The sequence below is a fragment of the Muntiacus reevesi genome, chromosome 4 (genome assembly GCF_963930625.1).
Source record: "Muntiacus reevesi chromosome 4, mMunRee1.1, whole genome shotgun sequence".
NCBI classification, from domain to species: domain Eukaryota; kingdom Metazoa; phylum Chordata; class Mammalia; order Artiodactyla; family Cervidae; genus Muntiacus; species Muntiacus reevesi.
This window is the reverse complement of record NC_089252.1, coordinates 38603902-38621313: the sequence shown is the minus strand read 5'-3', so window position 1 is coordinate 38621313 and position 17412 is coordinate 38603902. Positions and strand designations below refer to the sequence as shown.

General features: G+C 44.7%; 1 protein-coding gene across 4 annotated transcripts in view; it reads right to left on the bottom strand.

The window, feature by feature from the left end:
• Positions 1 to 17412, bottom strand: part of PTPRM (protein tyrosine phosphatase receptor type M) — a 637795-nt gene that overhangs the window by 467499 nt on the left and 152884 nt on the right. For all 4 annotated transcript variants that reach the window (XM_065932554.1, XM_065932556.1, XM_065932555.1 and 1 more), the window contains exon 2: positions 12143 to 12265. In XM_065932554.1, the coding sequence (XP_065788626.1) occupies positions 12143 to 12265 (123 nt within the window). The remainder of the gene's footprint in view (positions 1 to 12142; positions 12266 to 17412) is intronic.

The following is a 17412-nucleotide window of genomic DNA, read 5'->3' as shown; positions in this document are numbered from 1 at the left end:
GTTTTCAGAGCACCTTCTAGGGACCCCTGAAATCCCCAAGAGTTCACAAGGTCAAAACTGTTTTCCTGATAGGGCATTGCTCGACTTTATTATTACCATTTCACACTCAACTACTAACAGTTGCACATCACTGCTCTGATGGCTAATGGAATGTATGCTGATGCACTCTGTTTCCAAAATTATTCAGCTTAAATTTTCAATCCAGAAAATATGAATATCAAAAGTTCTTTGGATATTCAAAAAAATTTTTAAAGGGTGTAAAGGGGTCCTAAGACCAAAAAGTTTGAGAATCATTCAAAAACAACCCCAAGGGGCTTCCCTGGCAGTTCAGCAGCTAAGACTTCGTGCTTCCAATGCAAGGGGCCCGGATTTGACCCCTGGTCAGGGAATTAGATCCCACATACCGCAACCAGGAGTTCACATGTTGCAGCTAAAACCCAGTGCAGCCAAATAAATGAATTAAATAAAAAAATATTTTTTAAAAAATCCCCACAACCCCCAAACCTCAGTGGCTTCACACAGGAAGTTCTCTCACTCGGGCACCTGTCCCCAGCACTCAGGTGCACAAGTATGTCTGAGTGTGTTGGCAGCAGGGGGCTTTCGGAGGGGGGTCGTTTTGTCACTTGAGCTAAAAGCACCTGAATCACCAAGGCCAGATAAAGGGGAGAGATCATGGGGAATCTGACTCTAGAAGCTTCTGCCTGAAAGTGACAGGTGTCACCTGCACACACATCCGCCAGCCACAGCAGGTGCGGCTGCATTCACAACAGAGGGTACAGGGGTGCACACGCCCCCCTGTTTCCTGAACAGGAGAGTTGGCAGCTAGTCTCCTCCCAAGATCTCTCCCCAGAGCTATGCACCCTCATGACCATGTATTCACAGGGCCTCAACAACCATTTCAGGAAACATGCAGAGATGCTATGTAAATACCACACACATGTGGCATTTAATACCACACAAGAAACACACACATTCACGTATCTCAGTCATTTTTAATTTCAAAACAACTGCAAAACATCAAACCTGAACAAAATATGTCACCAAAGCTAGTATATAGTACTACTGTGTAAAACGAATGTTCTAAATGCCTGTTTAACCGACGTGTAAAACCAATTATTCATAGTCATTTGTGCCATTACCCAATGTCCAACACCTTTTTATAAGAGCAAGACCCAGATCAATTCAAATAAATTAACATTCTTGTCTGAACTGACTCATCCAAACCCAGTAACAAATTCACATGTCAATGGTGGGCTGCTCCCATGACCCATCCGCTGAAAAATACAAACTGTATCATTTTGTTTTCCAAATAACAAGCATTGATTGCAGTGTTAGAAAGGTCACTTGTCATCAGCTCAGTCATTGACCTGCTGGCAAATTGCTGCCTGTCACTCCGCAGTGCGCTGGGACCAATGGGGGAGCTCAGACACGTTGTGTTTATACAGTACAATTGGGGAGGTGACACCATTTCCACAAGGTGTGTGTTTAACAGAACAGGTGTCATGGTCAGCAGAGATGGGGAGAGGAAGCAGCATGAAAGGGTTGACTATGGAAGTGGGCTCATCCCTTCCCAAGATGACAACCCCCCCGACACCCCCGCACCCGCCGAGACCTCATTAATTCTTCCTATTTGCTTCAAAATTGCCTGGATCAAACCCAGTCTATGCCTCCAAGGCTTATGCCAAAGATTTCAATATTCTGTACATTTTCTCTGGGTCACAGAAGAAAAGATGCTCCCTAGAAGGTGCCAGGGAAAAAATCAAATTAAGAAGCAGCTCTGTATTAGAAAACCTGACACACTCAAATAAAAACAGGATATTGGAAAAACCAACTTTTCGGGGCACCCTTTAGGAGGGCGCTGCTGTATTCACGTATGACCCCGTACATCTGGCATAGAGTTGGCAGAATAATGAATTATCTGGATGTGTCACCCACCACCGAGGGGAGCTAGGATGTCCAGCCGACAATTAATTAAATAGCTGTTATTTATTTTCCTTTCAGCCACTTAAGCTTTTAAATTTCACTTTAAGATATAATTTATCATCATCTTCTCGGATAAAATCTCAGTCAACTATGCATTAAAGGCCACTTATTTAAAATAATGATCTGCACAATCATTTCACAGAGCTTGCCAAGAAATTCTTTATGAATTTTTTTGTGCTCAGTCCCAGATTATGGACAGGATACAAATGAATGCAAGTATGTATCCAAAAATAAAATGTAATAACTCCTTATGTGTCTTGTTACAAAGTTCCAGTTAGCCACCAAAATAGCTGCCAATGGGATAACGATCTTTATAGTTGGTTCACCCACTGAGGCATAAGACTGCAGCATGAAGCATCCATCCCATTTTAGAAAGCCCTAAAATTAATTCCCTGAAGTGTGTCACTTACATCGGCCCGTCAGCTCCACTAAACCTCTCCAGGAAAGACCAAGGAATCATACAGAGATGCTCAGACGGGAAGAGAGGGGTCAACTTGGGTTTTTCAAATGTAAATATTTTCAATGAGATTCGACAGGATAGCTTTTTGCCAAAGAGGCATTCATGGATAAGAATCATGTCGGTATGAAATCAGAGAAGCTCTCTGTTTCTTTTATTTCCTGTTTATATTGCAGATTTTGGTTACTTTTGAAACTATAGAAAAGTTGAAAAGTAGTGTGATAAATGCTCATATAGACTTCACCCAGATTTGACAACAGTTAACACCTTCCCAGGTGGCGCTAGTGGTAAAGAATCTGCCTGCTAATGCAGGAGAGGTAAAAGACTCAAGTTCAATCCCTCCTGGGTCTGGAAGATCCCCTGGAGGAGGAAACGGCTATCCACTCCAGTATTCCTGCCTGGAGAATTCCATGGACAGTGAGGCCTGGCGGGCCACAGTCCATGGAGTCACAGAATCAGACATGACTGAAGCAACTTAGCATGTACACACTTAGCATGCACACACAACATGTTACCACATGTGCACACATACTCTGTCACACATACACACACACACACATAACATAAATCTTGTAAGAACTAGGGAATTCTCCTACATATTTCTCTGCTTTGTGATACTTATTTACTAACCAAGTTTTCTTCTTCTATCTTTTTCTGCTCCCTTGTATGACAGATTCTTTTCCTCTGTGCATACAGAGTCAGCTTGCTTCTTGCTGTCTCTAGTCAGAAATCAAGAGTCACACTGCCTCCTTCCTGAGAATCCTCCGCCAGCTCAGGGCGGCCTCTGGGGTGGGAGGGGGTCCTTCCTCCAGCCTCGCCCTCCAGCCCCCTCTTCCCTGTCCACGTTGCCTGTGGTTCCAAGCCTCTGCAGCTCCTGGGCAAGCCTGGGCCCTGCCCTCGGCCAGCACTGCCTCAGACAGGGCGCTCCTTCCGCCCGGCCTGCCCCCTGCTCTGGCCTGCTCCTCATGCTCCCCTGGACCTTCTTGGGTGCCGCCTCCTCCTGGAGGCCTTCCACTGGCCTTCAGCCCCTGGCCTCTGACTGGGGAGCAGCCATGCCCCCACTAGAGCTGGCAGAAGCTCTGGGAGACTGGCCCCACATCGTCACTACATCAGTGCCCAGAGCGCACCCAGGGCCTCACAGGCTGGAGTCTCAAAGAGGGAAGGGTCTTCATCTTCCTGTTGGTCTTATGGTGAAAAGAACAACCCACGCTCAACTAGTTCATCCTTGAATGGATTCATCCTCTTCTGCTCCTTGAACCACGGAAGGCCCCGAAGGTGCTAAAAGGAGACCTCGCCCCTGCGATGGTCTGGCCTGATGCAGGCTGGAGACGGGGTGACCAGAGCCCCTGGCCACGGAATGGCCCAGGTGCTCCCCAAGCCGTGTCTGTGTGAGGGCAGCTTCACGCCACTGTTCACGTGCCAGCCAGCACTCCAGCGCCCACCCAAAACCCCTCTGACCCAAACACCTACCCTCCATCAAGGGAGGCTGCCGCCGGCTGGACCCAAGGGCAAGACCTCCCCAGGCCACGGGCTCTCTGGTCTTCAGCCCAGCTGCACCCGCTGCCTTCTGCTGTCCAAGCTGGCTCGGAAGGCTGTAAGACTGCTCCTCTCCAGCCTCCTTCATTCCAACAACAGGGCCAGGCCCAGCTCCAGGGCACCTGCACACGGAACACACGAAACGGGGGTGCCCGGCAGCTCCTGGGCGTGAATTTCTCAGCCCGGCGATCACAGCTGCCTGGTGGTCCCATCCCCCTGGACCCCAGCCCTCGGCCCTCTCACCCCTCCTTCACTCAGACTCAAAGAGGTTTACAGTTTCTGTCACCGCTGATCTGCCTGTTTATTCCATTACTTGCTCTCACATAACTCATGATGTCATCCTGTACAATTTTACAGGAAATTAACCAAGAAATAAACCTATGTTTAAAAAAATATATATTTATAGATACAGGCTGACTTGCATACTTTTTAGCAAATATTTAAGAAATAGCCAGCCACTGTTCTTCCTTTTTGTAACAGTTTCCAATCAGACAAGACAGGAATTTAGAATAAATCTAAAGGAGAGCATTCATGGGAACACTGAATATAAATTATTGAAGTAAGTAGTCTTACAGAATACACTGGCCCCCTTGGAACACTTAATTATTAAAAATCCAGACACCTTTCAAAAGAAGACTCTTTAAGTACTTTATAATATTTTTTACCATGAAGTTAAACTTATAAAGAAAAATGTGTGATGTATAAGTGACAGGACAATTATCCCAAATCCCATGATCCTGGCAAAAAAGGTTCACATTTTAATGGGAGTCTTTCAGTTTTCATTTTAATCCATACAGAAACTATACCTTTTGTTTCTTATTTGGTATCACTTAGAAGAGAAAATAAGAAATCAGCAGAAACTGCCCACTTCACAGAGTTCAAATCAAGCTAAGAGACGGATTAATGCCAACTGCTTCTGAAAGGTCACTTAATAATGGTAAAAGGAGGACTTTTCTTGAACGCTGTGCTGGGCCGGGTAGGAGGCCAAGTTCCCGAGGTGGACCATTTGGTCTCCCCTGGTCAATCACCCCATGAGGCAGGTTTTAGATGCCTTTCCAAGGCCTTGGGGCTTCTGTAGGGCTGACGGTCCCCTCCCCGCACAGAGCGGCCCTCAGTCGGGAGGTCACTCAACTTCCTGGCCCCCTTGCCCCCGAGGGAACCCCATCTCTGCTCACAGAGCAGCTGTTATCTGCTGCTCCCTCGCTAAGCCCTTGACCTGGTTCAGTTTTCCTTCAGAGCTCTTAGCATGTCTCCCCCTGGTGCCATAAAGTGTGGGACCCCACGGACTGTGGAGCCCACCAGGCCCCTCTGTCCACGGAATTCTCCAGGCCAGAATACTGGAGTGAGTGGCCATTTCCTTCTCCAGGGGATCTTCCCAACTCAGGGATTGAACCCAGGTCTTCCACATGGTAGGCAGATTCTTTACCATCTGAGCCACCAAGTCTGTCCGCTTATCAGCTGCCTGCCTCCTGCCTCTGGGGGAATCAGTCAGCAGACGGCGGGCTCCCCTGATGCCGCTGCAGCCCCGGGCCAGGCCCCTGGCAATCACTCCACACACGCGCACAACTAACTCATCCTCCACCCGTGAGGAGACTGGGGACCCAAGAGCTGAAGAGCCTGGCGAGGTCCATGACTGTGAAGACCCGGAGCCAGAATCTGACCCAGAGGGGGGACAGCCCTACAAGGAGAACCTCCGTGTCCATTTCAAGGCGATCCACACAGCTCCCACCTGGGGTGAAGGCTGCCCCCACCCCCACTAGATGCAAGTGCTCTGGTGGGACGTTTACCCCCCGACACTCAAAACGGCAAAATCGGGGTTTTTTTTTTCTCTCACCTATAAGCCTGGGGCAGGTGCACTTGCTCTGAACTTGAGTCCTAATAAGGTGTAAAACAGAGATAATGGCATCTGACCTCCCAAGGCCATCACAAAAATCAGAGGATGCACAGCAAAGAAGGAAGTGCTAGCAACGGCTAGGAGTTATGTGCGTGCACAAGATTACTTTGGTTGATAAAGGAGAATTACCAGAAGATACTGTGCTGCCACTTGCCTGGGATTTTTATTTTTTTTATTTTTTTTGCTCTGGCTTTTGTTTTTTGTGTCTTTTTAAGAGATAGCACAGCCAAGAAAGCGAAATTTGATGCTACCCTGTGCTGAGTCTGATGAACTGAATTGTATATCACCTTTTACGTTTTTACATCCAGAAAGTCATTAATGAGTGAGGGTTCCCCTCACATGGTCTTATAGGATCTGGTCTTTTGGCAATGCAAGAATCATCTCACCAGCATGTGGGAAAACACTGCTGGGGAAAGCATCCTTATTGGGTTCACTCAGTGACGAAGCCCAAGCCTCTAGAATGATGCTTCGCACATAGCAGGTGTTCAATAAATATTTGCTGAATGTTGACAGATTCAAAGAATGAATGAGATAATTAAACAACTGTGTGACTGCTCTGTGTCAGAAATATTACCCACTAGATACACACTGAAATTTAAGGAGGAAACATGTCTTTTCAAGCCCAAAGTCGTCTGGTCTTTGTCACTCACTAAGCCCCGTAACAGCTCTGAGGTGTGAATACACTGGGATGTCTTCCCCAATAAGAGGAAAATGTGCCTGATGAATGTGCCCCAAGAGGAAACTGCAGTTCCTCTGACTGTCAATCTATCATCTTTCCCAAAACAAACATATGCAGGCAATTTTTTCTGTTTTCTGGGTCACCGAGCTAAGAGTCTACCTTGCTCCTACATCCTGCATGGGCCTTTCACATGCGCAGCCACGGAAATGACTTAATCCTCACTCACAGCACCTGCATGAAGATCGGTAACCCTGCCATTCCCAATTTGCATTACGTAAAACCAAGATGTGGGGGCCATGTGAGGTTGCCCAGGATGCACACCACACAACCAGGAAGAGCACTGAGGTGTTCCCAGCACTAAGGCTCCATTTATCTCATTACAGCCTTTTTAGAGGTTATTTATACTATGGGGGTATAAGACCATTTCTTCTTTGGCTTCCCTGATAGCTCACTTGGTAAAGAATCCACCTGCAATGCAGAAGACCCCGGTTTGATTGCTGGGTCAGAAAGCTCTGCTGGAGAAGGGATAGGCTGCCCACTCCAACATTCTTGGGTTTCCCTTGTGGCTCAGCTGGTAAAGAACCGCCTGCAACGTGGGAGACCTGGGTTTGATCCCCGGGTTGGGAAGATCCCCTGGAGAAGGGAAAGGCTACCCACTCCAGTATTTTGGCCTAGAGAATTCCATGGACTGTATAGTCCATGGGGTCGCAAAGAGTTGGACACGACTGAGCAACTTTCACTATTCACTATGGTTGTAAGCTGCCTTTAAGTTTTCAATATTATGGATGAGATTATTTTCTATTTAAAACTGTATGTATTTATTTATTTGTTTTTGGTGTGTGGGGTCTTTGTTGTTGCACACAGACTTTCTCTAGTTGCAGCGAGTGGGACTGACTCTATAGTTCGGGTTTCCCACTGCAGGGGCTTCTCTTTTGGCGGAGAACAGACTCCAGGGCATGGGCTCAGTAGTTGTGGTATGTGGGTTTAGCTATTCTACGGCATGTGGGATCTTCCTGGACTAGGGATCGAAGCTATGTCCCCTGCATTGCAAGGTGCATTCTTAACCACTGGACCACCAAGGAAGCCCCATGGGTGAACATAGTCTTTAAATTTTTTTAATAAACAGGATCACATTTCTAATACATAAGATATGCAGCATGTTAAATATTCATTTCATAAAACTGGAGCACTAAGGTCCAAATACGAATACTTTAACAATATAAGAAAACATTAACCATTGTCAACTTGTGTGGATGTTTCTGCACCATGAAACAATCAATACCTTTTCATCTACATGTGTAATCACACGATGCACTGCAATACAAAAAGTGATCGGATATGATACCACTTATATGCAGAATCCAATAAAACATGGTACAAGTGAACCTATTTACAGAACAGAAAGACAGTCACAGATGTGGAAAACAAACTTGTGGTTACCAAGGAGGAGGAGGGGGAGGGATAAATTTGGATATTGGGATTGACATACACACATTACTATATATAAAATGGATAAATAATAAGAAGGTGTGCTGCGATCCATGGGGTTGCAAAGAGTCAGACACGACTGAGAAACTGAACTGACTGAGCTGACTGATAGGGACTTCCGTGGCGGCCCAGTGGTTGGGACTGCACCTTCCAGTGAAGAAGGTGTGGGTTTCATCACTGGTTGGGGAGTTAAGATCCCACATGCAAAAGTCTTAATATGAATCCCTAAGTTTTCTATTAATCAACAGAAGTGGAATAAATTCAGGAAGAACATTTAAAACGCCTCCACTTCAGTCTTCCAAAGGCAGAAGGGCCTTCAAAGGCCAAAAATTTGCAAAGTCACTCCACCTGTGTTGCTTCAATTCTCCACCAACTGCTCCAGAGCACAGCCGGTCTTTGACTATGTTAGCATCTTTGTAATGGCCTCAGTTAGAAACCCATCCTTTGTGTGTTTAAAGCCTGGACAGCTTGGTCTGAGATGGCCTTACAGGACATCACAAAGAAGAAAAGGACGAATGGTAACAAGAAGCTATTCCTCACCCTCCTTTACGGAGAGAGGTAGGTCATCCTGTAACAAAAATAGAACCAGCGGCAGCTGCTGAAGATCTGGCATTCCTGAGGCTCTTTTGTAAAAGTCGGTGTTTCCAAGTCAGGCTCCAATCTAAAGGACCACAAAAAGGAAACCAAGTACCTACTGTGGAGAATGACAAAATGTTCACCAAATTTGAAGATAATAGACAAAGAAAACCCAAGTGCACTCTTGCGGAGAAAACGCCCAAGACTGAATTTGAGTATCCTCTCAGCCTCCCTGGACCCAGGCTCCAGACAGACTGAAACGGAGCAGGACCCTATGTCCTTGCCCTGCCCCCCACCGTGTCCTCTGCCTGCCTTTTGTCTGGGGAAAACTTCAGGCAAAGGATAAGTTTATTCAGAGAGGTGAGAGATGCTGAAGCAAAGGAAAACAGTCAAAAGAGACTAAATAATAATAATGTAGTCATTAAGCATAGTCAAGGGCCTTTAGTCCTTTCTCAGGGGATATAGATAATATTCTGAGTCATATCCTGTGAGCTGTCTTATAGATACCAAAACACCAGGTGGAGAAGTTAATTACATGATGACCAGACTGTAGCCAGGACTTGAGCTGCCACAATTCTGAGAACTGACCGCAAAGAAATGGGACCAAATGGACCCTGAAACTGAGATTCAGTTCAGTTCAATTGAGTTCAGTCACTCAGTCGTGTCCAACTCTTTGTGACCACATGAATCGCAGCACGGCAGGTCTCCCTGTCCATCACCAACTCCCGGAGTTTACTCAAACCCATGTCCATTGAGTTGGTGATGTCATCCAACCATCTCATCCTCTGTCGTCCCCTTCTCCTCCTGCCCCCAATCCCTCCCAGCATCAGGGTCTTTTCCAATGAGTCAACTCTTCCCATCAGGTGGCCAAAGTACTGGAGTTTCAGCTTCAGCATCAGTGCTTCCAATGAACACCCAGGACTGATCTCCTTTAGGATGAACTGGTTGGATATCCTTGCAGTCCAAGGGACTCTCAAGAATCTTCTCCAACACCATAATTCAAAAGTTCAATTTTTCGCCTCCCAGCTTTCTTCACAGTCCAACTCTCACATCCATACATGACTGCTGGAAAAACCACAGCCTTGACCAGATGGTCCTTTGGTGGTAAAGTAATGTCTCTGTTTTTTAATATGCTAGGAACTGAGATTAACTGTATCTAAAACAACCATGGTGATGCTGGTCAGACTGCTGATGACCGATTTGAAGATGACCGTCAGAGAGGACTGTGCCATTTCTGCATGTAACCCCCTCCCCCACTCCATCCATAGAAGTTCTCACCCCCTGCTTGTGGGGGCAGGGAATCAGTCTTTGGACGGATGTCCGCCACCCTCCCCCTCCCAGTTGGTGGCATCTGAAATAAAGCAAACTTTCCTTTCCACCAACCTGGCCTGTTTACTGACTTTTGAGGGCCAAGCACCTAACTCCACACACACACTCTTTCAATATAAGCAGGTGAGAACAAAGGTCTTCAGGGTGAGAAGCCTCTTGGGAAAGGTCAGCTCCTCAGAGGAAGGCTGCTATGTCCCCCATCGAGCTCCTTATCACTGACAAGAATGAAACCAGATTAGACTGGAAAAACAACTACAGAACCACTGACTCAAACACAAGTAATATTCAGAAGCACTTACTTACATGAGAAAAAGAGAGACAGAAGAGGAGACGGTCAGCTGCGGGGAAGTCACCAAGAACTAGGACAGATTTGAGGAACAGTTAAACCACAGTGCTCAAGAGCTCGAGGTTCCTCTCTTTGAAGTAATAAGGAGTTAATCGTGGGAAGGACATGGGAAGAACATGGTGGGCATCATAATTGTAAAAGTTTTACCAAACAACATTAAACCCTACTTCATTTTCACAAGTTACCTTTCCAAGATTACTTAATAAATGTAAATACCACTACATTTAGACACACGAATGAAGACCTCAGTTCAGTTCAGTTCAGTTCAGTCACTCAGTCGTGTCCGACTCTTTGAGACCCCATGAATCACAGCATGCCAGGCTTCCCTGTCCATCACCAACTCCCAGAGTTTACCCAAACTCATGTCCATTGAGTCGGTGATGCCATCCAGCCATCTCATCCTCTGTCATCCCCTTCTCCTCCTGCCCCCAATCCTTCCCAGCATCACGGTCTTTTCCAATGAGTCAACTCTTCCCATCAGGTGGCCAAAGTATTGGAGTTTCAGCTTCAATATCAGTCCTTTCAATGAACACCCAGGACTGATCTCCTTTAGGATGGACTGGTTGGATCCCCTTGCAGTCTAAGGGACTCTCAAGAGTCTTCTCCAACACCACAGTTCAAAAGCATCATTTTTTGGCGCTCAGCTTTCTTCACAGTTCAACTCTCACATCCATACATGACCACTGGAAAAACCATAGCCTTGACTAGATGGACCTTTGTTGGCAAAATAATGTCCCTGCTTTTTAATATGCTATCTAGGTTGGTCACAACTTTCCTTCCAAGGAGTAAGCGTCTTTTAATTTTATGGCTGCAGTCACCATCTGCAGTGAGTTTGGAGCCCAAAAAAATAAAGTCTGACACTGTTTCCACTGTTTCTCCATCTATTTCCCATGAAGTGATGGGACCAGATGCCATGATCTTAGTTTTCTGAATGTTGAGCTTTCAGCCAATTTTTTGACTCTCCTCTTTCACTTTCATCAAGAGGCTTTTTAGTTCCTCTTCACTTTCTGCCATAAGGGTGGTGTCATCTGCATATCTGAGGTTATTGATATTTCTCCTGGCAATCTAGACCTCGATAGCCACTTAAGTATAAAAATTGTGCTTTATCTGAAACCCAAATCAGAGTAACATCTCTTCCAGCTTGAATCTTGAATGGGGTACACTCATCACCCCATTTGTTAAGTGAATCTGCAAATCTAAAACTTTAAAGGAATGGGCAATGCACAGCCTAAAACCGGTGTCTATTAAAATGATCAACCTCCAATCTGATCAGAGTCTGTAAGTCATAATCTTCCTGCTCTTCCTTAAGAAGAAGTAGAATCTTGCTGGTCAAATGTTCTTCACTCATCAGAAAACTTACTGAGCATTTCTACAGTGGAAAAAGGATCTATAAGTACGCAAGACCTTTTTATCTGAATGCTTTCAAGACCACGAGCATCCTCCTAGATTCCCCAGGTGCAAGGTGAGACACCTCTCCAGGTCTCCTTTGTATCTGGATTCCCCAGCTAGAGTTCTAACTACCAGACACATTCACCAGAAGAGACATCAATCTATTTCCCATAATTTCTGCTTTCTGGGAAAGGATCCCATTGGGTAATGCTCATTAATCTAGCTCAGATGAATCCAAAGATAAAGGAAGTAAACTTTAATTAGACTTTAAAGGTAGAGATACAAGGGTCAACTCTCTGCCATTGGTTCTCTTGAACCATCCTCACAAGATAACCAGCCTTCACCACCAAACTCAAAACGCAACATCCTCACTCGTTCGACCAACACCCAGGAGACACTGACTGTGATAGTAAGACTCTTCTGCACCTTTGCTTTTAAAAAGAGAACTTAAAACTAAAAGCAAACCTGATGGCATCCATGGGTCAGAGGTTGGTTTGGTCAAGGTGTTCACTTGCTCCCAGTTGAAGTCATCATCTACAGCCTGACTGTATCCACATGTGCTGTAAGGCTCATCAAAGAGACAACCACCTAAAATGCAAAAGAAGGGAGAGTGATATTAATAACAACCAGACCTCTGGGATAAGTGACAATGACAGCAGGGAATGGTAAACCCATGGTTGATGCTCAACTCAATTTGACCCTGACCCCATTGCATCCTAAGTAAGTGTTATCTGAGTACTAGTCATGCCTTGTCAATAATTCTAAATTATATTGTTTCCCTGAAAGACTCTGACATCTTTATAATGTGTCTGACTCAGTTGTGTCTGACTCTGTAACCGTTTGGACTGAAGCCCACCAGGCTCCTCTAGCCATGGGATTCTCCAGGCCAAAATACTGGACTGAGCTGCCACGCCCTCCTCCAGGGGATCTTCCAGACCCAGGGGCTGAACCCATGTCTCCTGTGTCTCCTGCATTGCAGGTGGATTCTTTACCCACGAAGCATTGGGGCAGCCCGGTTGAAAGTAAAAATGAAGCAAATTTATAATTCATATTTTCCAGATTCATATGAAGTTGGCATAATTGACCTTGTGTTCAAAACTTTAATAGAACCATCCTAGGTGTTCAACATATCTTCAAAACAAAACAAAAAAAATTATAATTTGTCCAAAAAATGAAAAGAGAAATACTTCCATCATAACACTGGCATGCTGGTCAGGGACAAAACAGTAGAGATTGTAGACCTTGCTTGAAAAATATTTTTCTAAGGATTATTCTAAATCTAACACAAAAACAAAACACTTTGGAGATTTGAGGTCTCAAAATCAAAAGAGATTATAAATTTGCTTACAGTCCACACAATTTTTAAAGGCAAGGATAAATTCAAAATTAAACATGGGGTAAACATCTGCTGGATGTTGAAGCTAAAAATGTAGCTACTTAAATAAAGAAACAAAGAATAAAAGAAAATGCAGTATATGCAAAGCAGGTCCGCTGTTTCAGCATCTGGGGACACACTGATGATTCAAAAAGTTCCACCCACATCCTCTCAAATGTCTCCTGTTACCCTGAATTATTATAGCATCAAGTCTTTCCCCCAATGTTTCACATTGCCAAAGTGAAGGATTATATCAATCATCTTAATTATCATGAAAATTCTACTGCCCATTATCATAGAATGTTATTAATTACATCAATTTAAAAGATTAATTATAATCACTTGCCAATGACGAGAATTGAGGGTCTGGTCAAGAAAACACAAGTGTAAGAATATAATTTCACTGTGGCTGTACCGTATGCCCTGGCAGCAAGAAGATAAATAAAATAATAATAAAGTAGTTGTACAAACTCAGACATAGCGTCCTCTAGTCCAATTTCCATCCACTTGCTTACATCAATTCTACAACCTTCTAGACAGACAGCTTCCGAACAGGTACATGTGTGTTCAGTCCTGTCTGACTCTTTGCGACCCTATAGACTGTAGCCCATCAGGCTCCTCTGTCCATGGGATTCTCCAGGCAAGAATATTGGAGTGGGTTGCCACTTCCATCTCCAGGGGATCTTCCCAACCCACAGATAGAACCCACACCTCCGGCATCCCTTGTATTGGCAGGCAGAATCTGGGAAGCCCTCTGAACAGGTGGGCACCCAGAATTTAGAAAACATCCCTCTGATTGTAAACGATTTCTTTAAAAAGGCCCAAATGCAGCTTCCTGAAATGTATACCTATCTATCTTAGCTCTTCCCTGTGAAGAAACAGTGAAAAATCCCCGTTCTTACACAAGAAAGCTATTTAAAAAGAGCTGTCAAGTTCTATGTTTTTGCTTATCTAGGCAAAACATGCTTTACTCCTCTCTCTCCCTCCCACTAGAAGGCTCTCAGACCTTCGCCATGAAGGCAGGTGTTCTAACCACTGTCGAGTTTATCAGCACTCGTCTAAACCAGGGACTCCCAGTACTGCAGCCCCAATTCGACTGACTACTTCCCTTGACCTCTTGCTCTGTGAACAGCCTGAGCTGAGGGATGGCCCATCCCAGGATTCCTGGAGCCTGGAATCCCACACGCCTTCGTCATACCACTGCCATCGAGCCACTTCTCCTCTCTGCAATAAGGGAAGTGACTTTCTACATTTTCCCTTTCTAAACCCCATCTCTGTTGTCAGTACATCTCTCCAGCCTGGTGAGAGCTTCTGCGATCCTGATTTTGTCATTCGGGTGTTAAATTATCCTAGCTAGATCTAGGTTACCTGCAAGTTTGATGAAGCATGCTTGCTGTCAAGCCTCCAAATCACTGATAAAAGATGTTCAAGGGACCTTGGGCCATTTTAAGAAGTGTCCCTCTGCTTTCGCTCTTTGTATTAAGTCACTAGCTCCAGTGACCCTGGACACCATCTTCTGTAACACTTTTAACAGAACTGGCCAATTAAACATTCTGTTGGGAACAGAAAACTCATTATAAAGACACAGCATTAACTCAATACTTCACCTTGACAACAACTGGTAATTTATATTTCCCTCTTATTCAGCTTTAACAAGTTCAGAAACAGAGTGACTTTGTTTCAAGCACGTAATACTAACAACTTTCCAATTTCAGGTAAGAAATGTTAGAAGACTATGCAAACATTTATGAGAAATATTTTCTCTTGGTTGCAAGCCCTAATTTTGATATAGAAAATAGCCTCACTGCTGCAGGAATAAGCCCAGACAGCAGTAGCACTTGTAATATTCAAAAGAAAGAAAAAAGCATGAATTTTGACAGAAAAGGGAACCCCCAATGGAAGCACAGACAGTACTTTGATGAAAGTCCTGCCGTGCAATCTTAAGCAGTGAGAAATAGCTTGGGGCATCAGCAAAACAACTGAAGGTTGGTTAAAGATCTGGTTTAGGAACCAATTCTTGGCACTGTGGATACAAGCAAATACAATGGTGAGAGCTGGTATGGCTGAAGCAAACCCCAATGACTCATACAATGCTGGTATAAGGATATAATTTCCCCATTATATAAAGCTGCTTTTGCCACTTGAAGGAAAACAAAGAATCCACACAGGATTATGGAACCACCAGAAAATGGCACAGACTGGATTTCCTGTTGCCACAACCTATGTCTCCCTGCACACCTAGGGACCCATCACTGGTCTTCATCCAACAGACTCAGAACCCAAAACAGCAAAGGTGGTCCACTGAGATGAAACAAGGCAAGAGTCAGGTCAACAGCAATGGCATATAACCAAGGCAAGAAAGCACAGCGAAGCTTTTCAATTTCAAGGCAACTCTGGGTAGACATGAAGTGAACAGGTTCCAGGGTCAGACACCTGGCACTTCCTTATTCTTGTCCCACTGACTCTGTGTTTGTAGACAAATCATTTAGCCTCTCTGAACCCCAACATCTTTACCAACAACATGAATATAACAGGTACCTCACTCGGTGTTTCTAAGTCGGTTCGGCAGCAAGTGTGGCTGGTCTAACAGAGTTGGCCAAGTCCACCAGTATCAGCTATTACTACTACTACTAATTATTATTACTATATTACTTTTTAGTAACAGCTATTACTAATAATCTTACTAAGATTTAAGCTAAGGTCTTAAATCAACTCTGAATATTCACTGGAAGGACTGACGCTAAAGCTGAAGCTCCAATACTTTGGCCACCTGATGCAAAGAGTCAGCTCACTGGAAAAGGCCCTGATGCTGGGAAAGATTGAGAGCAGGAGGAGAAGAGGGTGACAGAGGATGAGATAGTTGGATGGCATCACCGACTCAATGAACATGAGTTTGAGCAAACTCTGGGAGATAAAGAGGGACAGGGAAGCCTGGAGTGCTGCAGTCCATGGGGTCGCAGAGAGTCAGACACAACTAAGTGACTGAACAACAAATCTTCCTTACCATCTATACCTTCTACAAGGACTCTCAGGAGTTCACTGCACTGCAAGTGGCTGGAATAAATAATTGAGATTGTAAGATGTACTCTGTAGGGAAATGAGTGTGGGCTCCTCCATGGCACCACAAGAGCAAAGAACAGAGCTGGCTGGGCTTGTCAAGTGAGTGCCTTGGGGCCAGTGAAGAATGTGACAAGGAAGCAAAGTCCCAGAACCATCATGAGAGGAAGACTTTCCAAAAATAAGTCACCTGCAGTTTCAGGATAACACAGACAGCTTACCATCAAGTAGAGGAACACCATCGGCAACAAACTGCCACGTTTTCTCCAGAACTCTGGGCATTGGACCAACACCCAGCAGCCCACGGCTGGACCATATTCATCCATCAGTCAAGGTAAATTATTTCTCTTTTGAGGAGGGGAATCAGGACTAAACCCAAGGTCAAACATGTGATGGAGGAAAGGTGATGCAAGCCAGATAGGTGGTGATCTGCTTCTCTCTTGTTCTCTCTTGTTCTCGCTCTTACATCAATACACACACATACACACACACATGCCTCCATCATACCTTGAGAGAGGCTTTTCCTTATCAAATCTGCATATAACACACAACCTGTGCAGGAATAAGGTGTTATTATGTGAAAGGAAGTGTCAGTGGGTATCAATATCCGGGTAACAGACAACAAGGATGATGACTGTGAGGCTTGTTCCACGACAGGCAGTGCAACACGATAACGTGCCAATTAAATTAATAAAATTAAAGAAAAGTGAAAATTGAAAAGCAAGAAAAGTCGAGAAAAAAAAAAGTAAGAATAAGATGATATCAGGATTATGGAGAGGACTCCACCATTATCACCAAATAAATTTTTTAAAAGTCATTAGGCTTATTCACTGGCCGCATACTTCACTCTGAGCTTTGGCGTAGCCACTGCCAAGAGAAAATAATGACTGATTACACAATCCACAGTATCTATGAGATGATAATATACATACTAAAGCTAGTAACAGGGGTTTCCATTTACTCATGGAGAAGGGCATGGCAATCCACTCCAGTATCCTTGCCCGGAGATATCCATGGATAGTGGAGCCTGGTGGACTACAGTCTGTAGGGTAGCAAAGAGTCGGACACAACTGAGCGACTAACACTTTTACTTTCTCACTTTCACAATTTCTAAGGACTTGTTCAATGCTCACACCAACCTGATAACACAGGTACCATGATCCCCATTTTACAGTTACAGAAAATGAGGCACAAAAGGATTGAAAGCTTGCACACAAGGTTCCAAAGGTGGAAGACAGTGATGCAGAGACTTGAACCCAGGCATCCTGTCTTGAAAACCCACATTCTTAACACTGTGTGATAG